The 18617-nt window shown below is 39.1% G+C and overlaps 1 protein-coding gene across 1 annotated transcript in view; it reads right to left on the bottom strand.

The window, feature by feature from the left end:
• Window positions 1-5919, bottom strand: part of LOC149782332 (cytochrome P450 2C44-like) — a 36426-nt gene extending 30507 nt beyond the window's left edge. The window contains exon 1 of the mRNA XM_089933712.1: window positions 5344-5919. Within this exon, the coding sequence (XP_089789838.1) occupies window positions 5344-5701 (358 nt within the window). The 5' untranslated portion in view covers window positions 5702-5919. The remainder of the gene's footprint in view (window positions 1-5343) is intronic.
• Window positions 5920-18617: the final 12698 nt, after the last annotated feature.

Consider the following 18617-nt stretch of genomic DNA (forward strand, 5'->3'; position numbering starts at 1 on the left):
CCATGGGGTTTTTACTATAGGACATTGTATGATGTTGACTTGGTCCTAAATCTAAATTGCGTCGAACTGACATCCAATTTAGCCACAACATGAGCCATCTTTAGTCGTATCAACATGGTATTTTCACAAAAGGAATTGTTTTGGTATCTAGTTGCATTGTTAAGAAAATTTTGAAGATCTGACATACATTGTGTAGCCCAACACAGTGGCCAGTTTGAAAATATTTGTGTCCCTATTACTCCTTGATACAAAGCCATGCAAACATTTGGTTATTACCAGGTCATTTTGTGTATGGTGCTAACTGAAAATGGTGCATATCTGTTATCCACTATCTTGTTATCGCGACTCCTCCGTAAATAGAAAGTCATTTTGACTGGGGGTGTGTGTGACAAGATTAATTATGATATCCATTTGTCCTTATTGAAAATGTGCTGATCTGGCTTCAAATATGGCCATCATGATAGCCATCTTGAAAATCTTATCCTTACTCCTCCTAAATGGAATCTCTTATGGGGTTTCTCATCAGAAGAAATCTTATAAAATTTAGTTAGGCCTGAATGTAAATTATATTGGTATGATATCAATATGAAAACCAGTGTGTCAACTTTGGAAATACTGTTATCACTACTACAGAAGAATTGATATCCACATAGGGTTTTCATCAAAAGACTTCTTACAATATCCATACATGCCAACCATTACATGCTTGCTTGTATATGGGTTATGCTTTTTATATTCATTAGAAAATAAAATAAAAGTAAAGCAATAAAAAGTTGTTTTTATCATTTTTATTATCATCTTTTTAATTCCATTCATATATTATTTGGAATTTGTCACGACGGCACAAAGCAGTCTCAATAGAATAAGTAAAATGTACTAGGTGACAATCGCCGATAAATATATTAGAATGGCTGCGTTTGAAATTGTGCAAGTCAAAATGGAAAACCATCAGCTCAGAGCATAGACACGGAACCGGGGCATTAGCGACCGAAAACAAGTACAATACTTTTAAATGGCTGTACTGAAGCTCCTTATAAGAATTTCACTTACAAGACTACACTAGTATAGTTGTGGGATTTGGAAAAATAATCATCAATTGTATGGTTTCGTAATTGTTTGTTTGGTTACTGAATTAGGTTAATGTCTTCCATCCCACACAACTTAGTATGGGGACCTCTTGGTAACATTACTTCGCGGGCTCGCACACACTCCTGTAAATCATGCAGTCGAGTGTGATTCGAGGGTAAAGTTGTGGGATACAGAAGACTCAGCTATATCAGTAACAAAGGTTCAAAAGCCCCATAATGATGCAACTCATGCAAACTTATGGGTGGTTTAGAACTAGTGCTTGACAAGAGAAAAGGTACATTATTGATATGCATTGTGAAGTATCTTCATATCTTGCCTTGTCTGACCCTTTGTTGATCATAGGAACAAAAGGGTTGCATTTTGCAACTGTTCTGGCTTTTGAGGAAGGTATATATTCGTTACATCTCGTATGGTCCACAAGTCCTGACTTTAACACAAATTGTACAACTTTGATTACAGAAGTGTTCTTTGACTCGTGCTTGTGAAATAGCGTGCAAAAGATCACATTTGATGTTTTCTCACTATATCTGAGCAATGAGAACAGATTCGATCATATACAGTTGAAATATTTTGACATCAGGTTCAACTTTTCATCCCAATCACATTTCTTTCCCATATCCATGATGGTTAATGCTGTTTTGAATGTTATTAATTGCTAAATAGTTAATCAGTCACAATTTACAACTATCAGATTTATTTTATTGGACTTTTTTCGTTTGTTTTACTACTGAATAATAAATGAACAAACTCGTGTGTTTTGGTTACTTGACTGAATTTTACATTCTTATTGTTCTATCCGTAAATACTTTCTATTTTAATCAAAGCTGCAATGGTATTTATTGTTATAACTGTATAATATAAAGCTAGATATGCATCGTCAATGGATTTAGTTGATAAAAGACGATTGATGACTTTTGGCTAGGTAGGATATGCCAGCAGTTTAAAATAGAGACTGATGCCTGAAATAGTTTGTATGCGTGTAGATGGGATCACTTGGGCATGGCAGTGTAATCTTTAACCAGGTTTCGTGATGGAAGGACTAAACTAGGATTAGAGTGCTTTGTTGCTGAGGGTTTAATGCCATTTTTCAGTACACGATTGGTAGCACATGGCAGTCAGTATAACTTAGTATAAGTAGTGGAGGAAAGCCTGGTAAAAACCAACAACCTACGGGAAGCTACTGGCAAGCTTTCTCACAGAACATGATTGAGACAAACCCACAAGAATGGAGTTGAGATGAACAAACTGTAAAAGGTGAGCCCTTTATCCAAATCGTCCACCTAGAGCCCCGATTAGAGTGCAGTTAGGACAGACACTCAAGACAATCTGACACCTGTGATACAAACATTTGCTTTAACATGCTTGTTTTGCCAGACAAATGGTTTGAAATTATTTGATTTTACAGTTGTTAAGTTAAATATAAACAAAGGAATAATTTACGTATTTTGCAGTTGGTTAAAATAATAAATATCTTCAAATCACAAAATAACTAAATAACTTTAGACACATGAATCCGATTATGTATCATTATAATATTTGAATATGTGTTAATGGCCACAAATGAACTAACAAACTGGAGAAAACGAGAAAAGAATCAAAAATACAATCACATCAAAAGAAAACAAAAAGTGAGTACATTATTAGCAACAATCAGCTAAAGCAAAAAATTAAAAATATTGAATTATAATTTTTATGGAAATGTATTGAAACTGGGTAAGAAAGGGTATTTTTTTTAAAAAAAATTTAAGTAAATTCATTGAAGAATGTTGGTGCAGACTTCAAAATAATTTGTTGAGATATTGAAAAGATCTTAAAATAAAAGACTAAATTTGATATGATCTTCTGATTAATACTTGAAAAACCTATAAATGTTGCCATATTTGGCTGTCTCTTGTAATCCCATGTAGCACTGATATTTGAGTAGAAAGTGAAATTTATTATCGTATTACAAAACGCCAGGTTCAATTTTCTAATTGTATTGCATGCGCATCTTTCTGTTTCAACATGGCGTATACGAGATGATGCTCTGAATTTAGTTCACAGGCTTACCCAGAAATAAAATGGTGGGTGGGTGGGGTTATAAAAACAAGTAGGCAAACTCACTGGGACAGAACTGTCACATTCTGACGGTTTTTAGGGCATAATTTGAACCATCTAATTGTAATGAAAACCTGTTCTTCGGGAAGAAAGGCACATAGGCTCTGCCCCGCATCTGGTTCTTGTTGCATGTTCCGCATTATTTACTATAAGATGTAATATTTTAGGCCTTGTTAATAGATCAGGATCCTGAACAGAGCTGATCGTAACTAGGAAGCTGACTTTTGTACTGCAGGTTGTCTAGTGAGTCCCTGCTCGCAATTTTAAACTTTATTTTTATTGGTTGGTTGGTTTAGTAGCACTATTAACACATTATGGCAGCCAAGTGCAGCCGACTTTTGATATCGGAAACAGCCGACCTTTGGATTACGAGTATGACGTTCTACCAGCTGATCTGCCGATAAATATTTGTATTATGTGTGAGTGAGCATGGGCATCTTTAGGGGCTCTACAGTAATTTATGTAATTGTGATAGACACGAAAACTTCTTACTATAGCACTTAACCGTCATTTGTAGCTATGACTATTAATCTAGAAGTAATGGGTTTGGTTTGTGACATGTAGCCTAGAGGTAATACATTTCTGGGTAAACTTTCAAAAATCTTTATCATTTCAAAACTTGGACACAAAATATATAAAACCGCAAGTTGTGAAAAAATTTGCTTGGATAAGTGATAGTGACTGTAGCTGTATGCCAAACAATCATATTAGGTAACGAATAAAACATGAGATTTTTATGCAGTTTCTAGATGTCTGTCAACATTTTTGGCTTAAATATGGAGACAAAATTTCCACGTGAGAGAGAGAGAGAGAGAGAGAGCAAGGTTCTTCTTTTCTTTTCCATGATAGTTCTATACTCTAATGTGTCATACAATTGGAACTTCATGTACATGTTTTTTCGTGTTTGGTGTTATATTGGATATGTGAAAAAGACGTGTTTGTATTATTCTATTACGTAATGTAGGTATAATAGTTAAAATTAAAAAAAAATACATTCTTGGCACTTATGACGCTTTAAAATACCGTTAAACAGTCGGTTGAAATGGCATCCGCTATCGCGGACTGATCGGTGTGTTCCAGTATGAATTTTTCTGAAACAAGGCTTGAAACTTAGTTACTTTATCAATATGTTACGACCTTCATTCAAAAACGGCAAGAAAATGTCAGCCCAGCTTTTTAACACGAAAATATACAAATGGATGAGAGAAAAAAAAAAAAAAAAAAACAACTGACCTTTACAACCGTCAGCAAAGTGGTTAACATTTTAGCTAGTCCGATAAATCAACCCCACCCCCGATCTGCTGATACTGATGGACAATATTTTGGTCTGATTTCACCTGGTCATTAAAATGTGCAAAAATGCATACACTTTAGACACATATCAATAATTGGTAACAACTATATTCCATATCTAGTGCGAAATTCAAAATGGACAGAGGGTTGTACTATTGCACATGAATTTACAAGTCACCAAAGATAAGATTTGCTCCGGAAATATCATTGACATGTCACCAAAAGAACTCTTCAGCCGACGGTAGCTCCACAGCCGTGAGAAATGCCGATAAGTCTAGGTTGCAGGTTTTAATGAATAGCCTATATCAGCCTCTAAACCACCAACCATTATCATCTAGGGAGAGGGGCTGATTTATCGGCGTACATTTTAGCGTGGCCCTTATTAAGGTAATACATATATAAGAACGAACCAATTCAATCATCTTTCATTTCATTCTACACTATAAATTGATTATTTATTGCATTATATTGTTGTTTTCTAAGATGATTTGCTTCATGACCCCAGTTTCAAGTGAGTGTTTTCGGACCCCATTTCGGGTGCAAGAGTATATCACATGATTAGTGACTTCCGGGTCCCCAATTTCCAGGACTACTGTCAAAATTGTCAAGAGCTATTATTTTAAAAATACAAATAATATCTTTAAATTTAAGTGTGTGTCTAATTTCAGAAGGCCAGGTTTTTGTTATTTTTGACGGCATTTAGCAGATACGGCAATAAGAAACATGGGACCCCAGTTTCAGAGATATGTCAAAGACCCCACTTTGACGTTAAAACGTGTGTGTGTGTGTGTGTGTGTGTGTGTGTGTGTGTGAGAGAGAGAGGGACATGTTAGTGTATCTATCTATCTATCTATCGAGAGATACCTTTCCCGCCATTAAGAATCATTATCGGAAGTATGGTAGCTGGTCTGTCCGAAAATTCTATCCCACGTTTGATGAAGAGCTCTCTTATGGCGTCATAACCACAGACGACAATCGTTGGAATGGGTCCCAGGTACAATTTGTATATGTCACCATATCTCTTTTGTAGCCTTCTTAGACATATTCTTAAATCGGGGTCGGCAGTCAGCTCCATCACATTACCCACCAGAGGTATCCAGGAGGGCCCCGGGAGCATTTTGCCATGATAGCGATTTCTAAAGAATAGGATTGCCAGCAAACTAACAACAAGGAATCCAAGTGATGTGGAAAGTATATCAAGTCCAAAGAGAAGTGAAGACATTGCACTGATAATCCAATGTTATTTTAGAACCAAGACAAACAGTCGAAAAGATCCGAGTTACACAATTAATTAAATAGGTGAGGTTTGTATTATTTAAGCTGTATATATCTTCACAATCTTAAATTCACAACATATATCTCTAATGACTTTCACCATTACATCGAACTGAACAACTGGACTAATTCGAAGGTCCAAATCGTCTGCTGCGTACCGTAGCAACACTGGTTTATATACGAAATGGTAACGTATAGTCGACAATTCAGGTCAATCCATGACATTAGTTGTACCTATGTGCGCATGCCTGTCGAAAAAAAGGTGGGGCACATTCCTGTTGGAATGTTTATATTTTTATATTTTAGATTAGTTGTTAACGCCAGTCTTTAGTAAAACAAATTAAGAAACAGAATTAATAAACCGTGCATTCTTGATGATATTATTCAACTTTAAAAAAACGATTTATTTTAGGAAGGTAGAATGGTCAACATTGCTGTTCTTTGCTTTTTTTCTTCAAAATATCTAAGTAACTATTATAAACTAAATAAAACGGCTATGTTTCATTGTTTCGTAACACTTATATAATAATAATAATAATAATAATAATAAGAAGAAGAAGAAGAAGAAGAATGACTTTATTTTTAGAAGGTAACACAATTAGCTGAAGTACTAATCTACCCTGAGGCCCTCATACAAAGGAATTTATTTATTCTAAACGCATCTCTCTAGCCACTGGGTATATTGGGTTTGAAAGAAAGAAATAGTGTGGGCATTTCTAATATCAGCTGGAATACCATTCCAGAGCAAAGTTCCTGAGTATTGGAAACTGTTTTTGAATAATCTCTTATATGGTTTGAAAATTTTATAATGTTTGGTAGACATGGATCGCAGATGTGGAGTATTACCAGTTAGCCTATAATGGAATAGCGATTCTAAATATTCAGGATCACAATAACTGGATATCCTGCACATTAAATTTTGGCTTTTCTCAACCAGATTCGGTCTCTTATATAATATTAAATATTCTAATTATTATTGTAATACTTTAATTTATATCATATTAAATATTCTACTTCATCTACTTTGTTACAGTAATTAATAATTGCCTGTCCTGTTTTAAGTGATGATTGAGTACGAACATGCATATTGTACAATAGTATATATATATATATATATATATATATATATATATATATATATATATATATATATATATATATATGAATGAACGCCTCACATCCCCAATTGTGTCTGATACAAAATGTAGCTATATGCTTGTTATGGCTATTCACAATCACCTTTGCATATTGATAAGTTGATTGTTTTCAGTTTTTAGTTTCTATCTGTCTTCACAACGATTAAGTCGATATGATAAACACTTACGATTTAAACATGAACGATGGTTTTAATGATAAACGTAGAGCACTACAAACACATGGTTAGCTACTACATTCATATGAAAGTTTAGCAATTCACGTACAGTTGATCTAAGTCATTATTCTCTTTTAATAAAAAAAACAATGATCATAAATTCTGTTTTTGTCTCTATCTGTCTTTCTCTGTGGTCGGTTTGCTTTACAATTCTCTCTCTCTCTCTATATATATATATATATATACACATACACACACACATATCCTTTAAATCGGTTTGACTTAACTTTAACCATCGTTCATAAAAATCATCTAATATAGTCATTTTATAGCTTTCAGCCCATATCTTGCTACGATAGTGGACACACACACACACATATATATACACACAGATATATATATATATATATATATATATATATATATATATATATATATATATAGAGAGAGAGAGAGAGAGAGAGAGAGAGAGAGGCAGTCGTTTGAACATTTTCAAATTTAATTAATAATAATCGATTTTTAGAAGATTATGCTATGTTTATTGTTGTAGGGTTTAACGCCATTTTTCAGCACACGATGGCGGCCAGTATTAATGGTGGAGGAAAAACCAGAAGAAGAAAAAACTGGAAAGAACCATCGACCCACGAGAAGCTACTGGCAAGCTTTTTCACATACCCACATTGGCCAAATCAGATAACTAAACCCACGCAGACATGGGTGAGATGGCAGTGATCCGTAACGCAGCGCGTTAGACCACTCGGGGCCCATATAGTATGTTTAAATTACAGCAACAACAAAACTTGAAATACATTACAGTATGTGTACGTAACCGATAAATTTACCGAATAATATCGGCATGGTTTGCAATATTGTATCATTGATAAACATTGTAGATCAATCGCAATGAAAATGCATACATATCGTTCCGACAAGGTTTTAGTCCAGCCCAAATTATTTTTCTCACTCACCCCACATTTCGGTGTAGTTTGTCCGTTATGCATGAATGACAAGGGGGGCCAGAAAGCAGAACGGATTGTGATGAAAATATATACCACATTGAATTCATTTGGAAACGGGGATTATTAATACTTATTATATTTATTTTGCATACGTCACGAATTATTAATGGATCAACTGCAGACGTTCGAGAGAATATTTATATATCCACGGGCGGATCACAATTTGATATACCAATAGGACTGCTGTATCAAAATGCTTTATACCAACACTTAAATGTTATGTTATTTTAATGTATGTGGTATATATATATATATATATATATATATATATATATATATATATATATATATATATATATATATATATTTGCCTGTATTATTACAAAATATGCTTGAATTCGAACATGTGTGCCGTACAATATTGCTATATATATATATATATATATATATATATATATATATATATATATATATATCTGTGTGTCTGCGTGTGTGTGAGAGAGAGGGAGGCGGTAAATAAAGGGGGATATGATTAAACATTTTATTTTGAATAAATATATTATTGGTATTAGTTCCTTTGCAGATTTTGGAGTTATTTACTTGTCTCCAATGGTATGGTCAGGTGAATAGAACGGCTACTGATTTATTGGATGTAAATTATAGGAAAAACACGTAATTGCGCTATACGTTAAAACAATATCAATCGTTTTCGCTGAAGTAATAACAACTCCCCTCTCCGCTTTAACAAGCACATGATATGCATGCAAACACACTCTCTGTCTGTGGAACAACAACAACAACACACACACACACACACAACAATAGTTTCACGTTTGTTTTCTCTTGAAGATGATATAAGATCACTAATATAATTTGATTCTTTCTCATCTCCACATCATTTCTTAAATCATGTCTGATTGTGTCTTAATTTTCCTGGGTTTAGACGGACACAAATGTGGACAAATTGACAATCGGAATGAGATTGTAAACGGACGGAAGGACGCACAGACGAATGTATGGATTATTTGTACAAAATATAGATTGTTCAACGAATAATTGGACGGTACTTCCGCTAGTCTTTCCATTAATTCTATACTAATCATTTTAAAAAGGTGAGATGCAGATTAACATGTATATTATACAACACAAAGTTGAATGGATGAAAGAGGGTAAGACTAAATCAGAGCGAATCCTTTCGTTCCGGAATTGAAAAAACCCGACGATTCCTACAGATCAATATTTTGTGAAGTCGGTTTAATAAAACATTGTATCATAAACATAGTACCGCGGTTCAATTGATGTAACATTTCCAACTTTACCAACTTTTAGTCGCCTAAATCTGTTAAATGCCCATTCTCTCTCTTCCTCGCCCTCCCCCCCCCCTCCAGTTTCACCATGAAACTATATATATATTTTAAATAACTACGTATAAGACAATGCTGCCTTAAAAGTTATAAATACAAACATCAAATACTTTGTAGAGATCGCCAGCATTATTAATTACATTATCGATGTGTACGATAAATATTGCAGTTATATTTTTTATTAAATGTTCTGGGTTTTGATTTTGTAAGTTAATACTAGTTGCTTTGTTTATCTGTTTCAACTTATTTACTCACCCCGTGTATTATTATGTAAAAGTTTAACCCATGTCTGCAACTGACTGAGGTAAAGGCGGAGGGTTTGGGTAGGTGGGGAATTACATTTTATTACAATTGGAGCATTTTATAAATGTTACTTTCATCACAATCTGTATGGCTATAGTTAGATATAGAATCTCAAGCTGATAGACAAGGAACGGAATGACGTAGCCTATCAGGGTATACTAAACTAAAACACTGCTGCCATAAATGTCGGGGCTGACAATGCCGTAGTTGATACACAGACTGATGAGGAAGTCGCTGTCGCAATGGCGAGCCACCTCAACGTGCCACATGACATCGACCTGCTTAACGATCCCATTCCAAACATACAATCCAGCTGATCCGACGGCCTTGTTGAGCTGACTTATAACGAATATGGCATGATAATACAGAGCACGAGTAAGTGGGTGAGATGCACCACCTTTGTCAGTTCCGTGGAGTGATATATTGTGTCCAACTCGAGACTCAGAGACATCATTATGTGGGAAATGATTATCTTTTACCACCAAGTGCTGCCCCATCGTGCAATGGTGCTGAGTAAGAGCGACTGCGAGGAACATAAATCTGAAAACGCCTGCAAAATGCAAGAAGGTAAAAATTTATTCTTTGGGGACGCAACAAAGAAAGTTTGCGTTTGTGCGTACTACGGTGAGTTTTCAAAATCCCTTTATTAACAAGGCGTTGGTAGCGATCGATGGCATTCCAAGTCTGACCCATATCAAAAGACGGCTGATGTATCGGCAGCGGAATGATGATCAAAAGATAATGACTAGATAGTCTCAAGGGACGCGGAAGTGTCGTTGATTGATGTTGGAACCTTTAACAAAAGCAGGTTTTCCTATTGACCTCGAGATGAATATCATTCGCTCCACGGGTCAAACAAACTCACAGAAGACGCGAACAAGTGTTGGTGGCTCTCTACAGTTTCGTATTTTGCATAGGGAATATTAAAGAAAAAGAATTTCCCCGGCTTTCCTCACTGGTTATACAGACTATTTAAAACAATCCTTGTATATATTACGTATAATTAAAATAACCTTTAATTCCTTTAATTTTGATGTATGATTGATGGGTGTAATATGGATTAAGGGGAAACTAATAGTGAATACTTTTTTCGTCTGTACTGTTTGTGATTGTTGCATTTATGTGTTTATTTTATTTTGTCGTTCCGGTGTTCTTTTGAATTGTATTTGAGTAGTTAAGGGGGACGATTCAGCCTCAATGGGAATTAGCATTACAGACTCCCCCCCCCCCCCCCCCCGGGACTGTTTAGCCTCAATGGAAATTTAACATTAACCACCCTGGGACTGTTTAGCCTCAAGGGAAATTTAACATGGACGAAAAATCGTGGGACTGTTTAGTCTCAAGGGAAATTAACATGGGAAATAGATTTTGGGACTGTTGAGCGACAAGGGGAATTGAACATGGGAATATGGGACTGTATAGCGTCAAAGGAATTTAAACAGGGTGGGACTGTATAGCCTGAAGGGAAATTTAACATGGGATTTTTTTAATTTTTTTTTTTAAATAAAAAAGGGGTAGGCAATGGAAAGTCAATCTCTTTTCGAGACCTATGAGTGGCCCTGAAAAGGGTCTTTGGGTTTATGTTAATGTATCCATTAACATAAAGGGCACCACATTGGTCTTCTTCTTGTCCTTAGGCTGCGTCTCACTGTAGGACCGTAAATCAGGACTCTTTTGAGGCATCCTTGTCTTTCTACGTAGATCCTACGTATCCACATACTGGTGTCTGTCCTGTGGACAACTGCCCACTTGGATCGGACATACATGGGTATGTCCGTCTGGAACATCATTGAAGACACAAGCGTAGAAGATTACACATCGGTCCACATCTTGAGGCACCGAGAACAAGTGAATCAATGCAGTGAACTGCGTTTATTTATAGGTAGAGGAAGGATTGAAACGGATTGAGTTCATTGACCAATCCAAACACGCGTTAAAAAATTCAGTCAGACCGCATCCAATCCGAAGAGAACAGTCTGTGACGTCACGTGGTCTATATAGATTCGCTAGCGCCTGTGTGCAGTCAATCTATGCGACAGTGATTCAACATGACGGAAACTCAGAAAACGATCCATTGGGGTGTACCAGCAGTGGAGACCACCCAAGGGAATCCGGACTTACTTTCAGAAGAGGTAAACTGGGATTTTGTGGATTTTCTTACCTCGCAAGAATTTGTTCCGGAACCTTTGTCACCTTCATTACCGCAATTGGAGAATTTTAGACAGAGACAGAAAGAAGAATTGGAGAAATTTATACAACGACAAATGGAAGCGGAACAAGCTTTTCTCCTACAGCAACAGCAGCAAGAAGAAGAGGTAAGAAAAAAACAACAAAAAGAAGAAGTAGCAGCAAAGAAACAAGAGGGTGAAAATCAAATTGTCACGGTACTGTTGGACATTTTAGCGGAGATAAGAAGTCTGAAACAAATGTATCAGACTTCTTTATTACGACCGAAGGTAAGAAAAAAACAACAAAAAGAAGAAGTAGCAGCAAAGAAACAAGAGGGTGAAAATCAAATTGTCACGGTACTGTTGGACATTTTAGCGGAGATAAGAAGTCTGAAACAAATGTATCAGACTTCTTTATTACGACCGAAGAGAATACGACCTTCCCGACAATGTCAACCCAAAGAAGACGATCGCTTGAGACTTTCCATACAACACGACGGTTTGAAATCCCCTGTTTGGATCGAGTTTAGCAGACCCGCAGAACTAACTGCTTCCAAAGTCATGGACAAGATTCAGCACGTGCAACAATCTAATGACCAGTTTGACATCACCGATGGAAAAGCCACACTGGACATGACCCACGTCTCTCCTCCTCAAGGGACTGGACAACGCAATAAGGTGTTACTGGTGAACGACCTTCGCAGCACCAAAAAGAGTCTCGTCCAAATTCACAATTCTGAAGACCAGATGTGTTTAGCCCGAGCCATCGTGGTGGGACGAACCTATGCCAACAAGAACGACACGACAGAATGGAAAAGAGCCTGGAAAACTATTCGACAATCGGACAGAGCCAAACAACGAAACGAAGCAGAACTTCTGTTGCAACAAGCTGACCTATCCAAAGACACACCCTGCGGCATTCCTGAAATGCAAAAATTGCAAGATGTCCTAGCTCCACGCTACACCTTGAAAGTGCACCCTCAAGAAGTGCGTAGGCCTCTGTTGTTTCGAGGCCAAGACTTTAAGGACGGAAAATACATTCATGTCTATTATCACGATGACCATTTCGATACCATTACCAGTATCACTGCATTCCTAGGATACGGTTATTACTGTGAGAAATGTGACCATGGTTATAATAATCGAGAGCAACACAAACATTGCGGATGGAAATGCTCAGGATGTTTGGCCTCTCCACCCTGTCTGAGCGAAGGACAAGAAATAGTACATTGTCCTGCTTGTCTGCGCACGTTTGTCAGCCCTGCCTGTTACCAACAACATCTGAAGAAGCAAGGTTCACAGCAAAAATGTGCTTGTCAACTCCTGATATTGTGCCCTACGTGTGGACAAGGCATACGTACCAATAATGCCAAGACACACGTATGTTCAGGAAAGAAAAAATGTCACATTTGTCACCACATCGTGGACTTGGAACACCAATGCTACGTGCAAAAATACCAACACCCACCAGAGAAAGAGGACGGTCACAAGAAGAAAAGCAATTTCATCTTTTTCGATTTCGAATGCATGCAAGAGACCGGTATTCACATTCCTAATTTCTGCGTGGCTCGTCGAGCGTGCGAGATGTGCATTCAGGAACCTATCTTCAGTCATTGCCCTCACTGCAGTAAGATTCCCGGAGGGCGTGAAAAAATCTTTCGAGGACCGAACACGTTAGCCGATTTTGCCCAATGGGTCTTAGACCCCATCGACAAGACGTGGAGCCAAGAGGACATCGAACGTTACGGAGATTGTCATCGTCATGCCACGGTGATGGCTCACAATTTTTCCGGATATGATGGACAGTTTCTTCTCAGATACTATACGGAACAAGGCACCGAGCGTCCTAAAGTGACTTTGAACGGAGCCAAAATCATTTTCATGGAAGTGGGACAAGTACAGTTTAAAGATTCGATGAGCTATTTGGCCATGCCTTTGAGCCGAATGCCTAAAACGTTTGGAATGACAGAAATGGCTAAAGGGTACTTTCCACACTTTTTCAATACGGAAGTCAATCAACACGCCGTTCTACCCCATTTACCTGAGGCTCATTATTACGACCCCGATAACATGCGTACCGAAGAACGAGAAGCTTTCTACGCTTGGTACCAGGCTCACGCCTCTGACCCTTTCGATTTTCAGGAAGAAATGCTAAAATACTGTCGTTCCGAGGTGGACATTTTACGGCGATGCTGTGGAAAATTTCGAGAACTGTTCATGGAGCACGGAGGGGTCGATCCTTTGAAAGAAGCTTGCACCATTGCCAAAGCGTGTTCCTTAGTGTATCGGCAACGGTTCATGCCTGAAAACACCGTGGCTGTCATCAGTCCTCAAATGACCAACTATGTCAAACGTCAATACTCGGTCAAAGCCCTACGCTGGTTACATTACTTGTGCGACAAGGAAGACAAATGGATTCAGCATGGCCGCATCGGAGGAGGTGAAAAGACCATCGGAACGCATTCGGTCGATGGCTGCGACTTAGAAAACCCCAAGATCGTGTACGAGTTTAACGGTTGCTTATTTCACGGATGTCCCGTCTGTTATCCTGACCGTAGCACTAAAAATCAGTTTTTACAACGAACCATGGAAGACTTGTACCAGGACACTTGTCAGCGACGCCTAAAGTTAGAACAGGAAGGATACCAAGTGGTGGAAATGTGGGATCATGAGTACGATCACCGTTTGAAAACCGATCCCGAGTTTAAATGCCTCGTGGAAAGTTACCAGTTCATGGACCCCCTGAACCCGAGGGATAGTTTGTACGGAGGAAGGACCAATGCCACCTGTTTGCTGTACCAAGCCGACGAAGAGAAAGGAGAAGAAATCAAATACTTGGACGTGTGTTCGCTGTATCCCTACGTGTGCAAATATTGTCACTTTCCTGCAGGGCACCCGCAATTGCTGACGGAACACAGCGACCTGAAAAACATTCGACAATACGAAGGCTTGATCAAGTGCAAAGTCTTGCCTCTCACGGACTTGTACCATCCCGTCTTACCTCACCATTGCCAAGGCAAACTGATGTTTCCTTTGTGCCGTACTTGTGCCGAAACGTGCAACCAAGATCAACCTTGTGAGCACACCCAGGAAGAACGGGCTTTGACGGGAACCTGGGTCAGCGTAGAATTGTTCCAAGCTTTGGACATGGGATATCAACTGTTAGAAGTGTACGAAATTTGTCACTTTCCCAAGACACAACAATATCACAAGGGTGACCCCACTCAGAAAGGCATTTTCGCCGACTACGTGGATGCCTTTTTGAAACTAAAGCAACAAGCCAGCGGCTATCCTTCCTGGTGTCACACTCCCGAAGACCAAAAGACATTCAAAGAGAAATACTATGAACAAGAAGGCATCTATTTAGACCACATCGAGAAAAACGAAGGCAGGCGATCGTTTGCCAAAGTGATGTTAAATTGCTTGTGGGGTAAAATGGTACAACGATCGTGTTTACCCAAGTCACAGTATTTGACAGAACCTTCCCGCTACTTCCAGATGATTCACGACAAAACCAAATACATGAAACACGTGGACGTCGTTCGTGAGGATTTGATCTTGGTCAATTACGAAGATGATCTGGACTTTGTACAAGACGACCCTTTTGGAAATGTCATCATTGCGGCTTACGTGACAGCTCATGCTCGCTTAAAATTGTACGAAGCTTTAGAACTGTTAGGGGAACGTGTCCTGTACTTTGACACGGACAGTTGCATTTACATCCATCACCCGAGTCAACAGCACCCTGACATCGAAGGAGACCGTTTAGGAGCCTGGACAGACGAGCATCCCGACGACAAGATTCTAAGTTTCGTCAGTGGTGGTCCTTAAAATTACGGCTACGAATACGGGGACAAACAAGGAGAAGTGCACCCGCAGTGCAAAGTGAAGGGATTGACTCTGAATTATCGTACCAGTCGTGTGGTGAACTTTGGGGTATTGAAAGAAGCCTTGCAATCTGGAGAGGATGCAAACTTTAAAGTGACCACCTACCAACCGAACAAGATTGTACGTTTACCCACTCACCACATCGTCAGTCGACCCTTGGAAAAAGTCTATCAAATCGTGTACCAGAAGCGAGTGCTACTTCCCAATCATTTCACCTTACCGTATGGACACGTCGCTATTGGTCTGTATATAAAAAGGAACCCTAGGCAAGATCTATAGTTCATTGTGACTACCAAGACCAAGCGAACAAGATGAATACTTTCAGAGAAACACAACACAAGTTTAGAAAGGCACAATTCAAGTGTGGGGCTTCGGAAGTGGAATGCGATTGTGAGCCTTGCGATGGGTACGATGCTGTACGTTGTGACCTTAGCGATGCCGTAAATCATCATGGGAACTTTGTTTTCACTACCCCTATCATGGAAAGTGATGCTGTGCGTGCCAAACCTGAGGGATGCGAAAGCGATGCCGCTCGTCCTGTTGGACACTTTACTGGTTTTCGTTTGAAAGGTGAATGTTCACCTTCACGTCTACCCCCCTACGGATGTCATCCAGCCCTGAGCAAACTCCTGTCCATGTCACCCAACCCTCATCGAAACGAACCTGTGAAAGACGAATATTCGTTCCCTGTGCGTTTGTCGGAATACTGCGACTTTGAAAATCGTCTTCAATCGTTCAAAGGAAAATGGCCTAAGTATCTGGGAGGCCCGACCCCCGAAGAATTAGCCAGAGCCGGATTCTTCTACTTGGGCGAAGGAGATAAAATCAAGTGCTTCAGTTGTGGTGTGTCACTTCACCACTGGGAACCGCAAGATTCGGCCTACGTAGAACATGCTCGATGGTCACCGAATTGTCATTACTTACCCTTAGTGGGACCGAGACATGAAGTAACTTACCATAATCTGTTCATGGATACTTTACACGAGAACATTCGTGCTTTGCCTGTGGAGTTGAGAGAACGCATTTACCGAGAGCTGGTCAAAATACAAGTCAAACGTAAAGAACAGTTGCATCCGTTACGTCACCAGATCTTTAACCACTGGTACCTGAATTTTATAAGAGAACTGATTCGTCAGAAATTGTTTCAGTGGTCAGACCTTGTTCAATACTTCCAGGCCCCCGATGATCCACGTGTTGATCATTTTGGTTACTTCGAGATTCACCTAGTACAACACACTGAGGAAGACAAGGTAAAGGATTACCGATATATTTTACGTGGAATCTACTTAGCGGAAGAGGAAACTTCTAAACAAAGTCTGACGTTTCGGTTACAGTATGCAACATTTAAATTCCCCACTGGAGAACGAAGATCTCTGGCTAGAAAGTACGTGTATTGTTTCCGAAACAAAGAGACTATAAAAACAGGCTGCCATGCCACGACTTTTATCGCATGTAATCCAACAGATTCCGTGGAAGAACTCGATGACCATATTCAAGCCGTGGATCATTACCATCGATTATTACAAGAACTGTATCCATTCAATTTGGGTGGACAAGTGGTGTGTGTCTTAGTGACTTGTTTTCTAGGATTTCGTTTACCAGCCGATTCTCTATGGACTCTTTATTAACAGTACTTACCACACCCCCATGGCCTTAAATGGTCACGAAAGACTCCTTTTGCTCAAAGCCTTGCGGTTTCATCTGGATACTTCTCGACCTTTACGGGAAAAAAAGATTCCTCAACTTTTAGCTACCCAAGACGTGTATGACGATGTGTGTGTAGCTTGTGACTTACACCCCCATTGGACAGATGTCCGTGCCTGGAAAGAATGGGATTTTGAGGCTTGGACCCAAGAAGTGGTCCAGTATGCACGAGAGTTGTTCAAGGAAAAAAGTTACTTTTCAACCAGTGTTAGTGACGGTGCCAGAAGAACCCGTCACCCAGGACAGGACTGTCGTGGACAGGCCTGAAAGACCCTTTCGGGAGGACACTTGTGTGACCTTACCCCCTATAGAACTGGTCAGAACTTTACCCAAAACATGTTGTACAGACACTTGTTTTTATTCCACGTTGATGGTTATCATGTGCCTTTTATCCTTGTACTTAAGCCTTTGGCTTTTATGTATTTTTGTCTTTCGTATTCATGTTTAAAACATTCAATAAACGTGTTCTGAAAAAAGTATATAAACTCTCGTCTTGTTTGTTTTCGTGTCACAAGTGACATTCCTGACACTATGGCTACTTCTGCTGTCTGTGCTCCCTCTTCCTCCACTGTCAAAGTCATCGACGAACACTTATATCGTGCCAGTTAGGAGGCTTTATATCTTCGCCATCCCTTTGACATGCTCATTGCTGGACCTAGCGGTTCAGGCAAAACCGAATTCGTCAAACGTTTGATCGAACATAAACATCATTTGATCGATCGACTACCGCAGCGGATCGTGTGGTGTTACAATGAGTGGCAATCGGCGTACAGCCTCTTGCGAGAAAGTCAAGGCGATTCCATCGTGTTTGTGGAAAGCATTCCTAAAGAAGACGACGGCATCGTCTCTGACTCCCGTCAAACCCATTTGGTCATTTTCGACGATATGTTAGGAGAAGACGAAGAAGAAATTAAACTGCGGTTCACGCGCAAAGGGTATCACCGTAATGCCAGTGTCGTTTACATCACCCAAAATTTGTTTCCATCGCACCATCAGTCTCAATGCGCATTACGTGGTCTTGTTTAAAAGCCCTCGAGATAAATCGCAAGTGCAAGTCTTAGCCAAACAGTTAGGAACGCCTTGGCTGACTCAGGCGTACGACGATGCCACTAAAACGCCACAAGCCTATTTACTCGTCGATTCGGAACCTACGACCCCCGAGGAT

The sequence above is a fragment of the Sinohyriopsis cumingii genome, chromosome 15 (genome assembly GCF_028554795.1).
Source record: "Sinohyriopsis cumingii isolate HCF-2022 chromosome 15, ASM2855479v2, whole genome shotgun sequence".
Taxonomy (NCBI): domain Eukaryota; kingdom Metazoa; phylum Mollusca; class Bivalvia; order Unionida; family Unionidae; genus Sinohyriopsis; species Sinohyriopsis cumingii.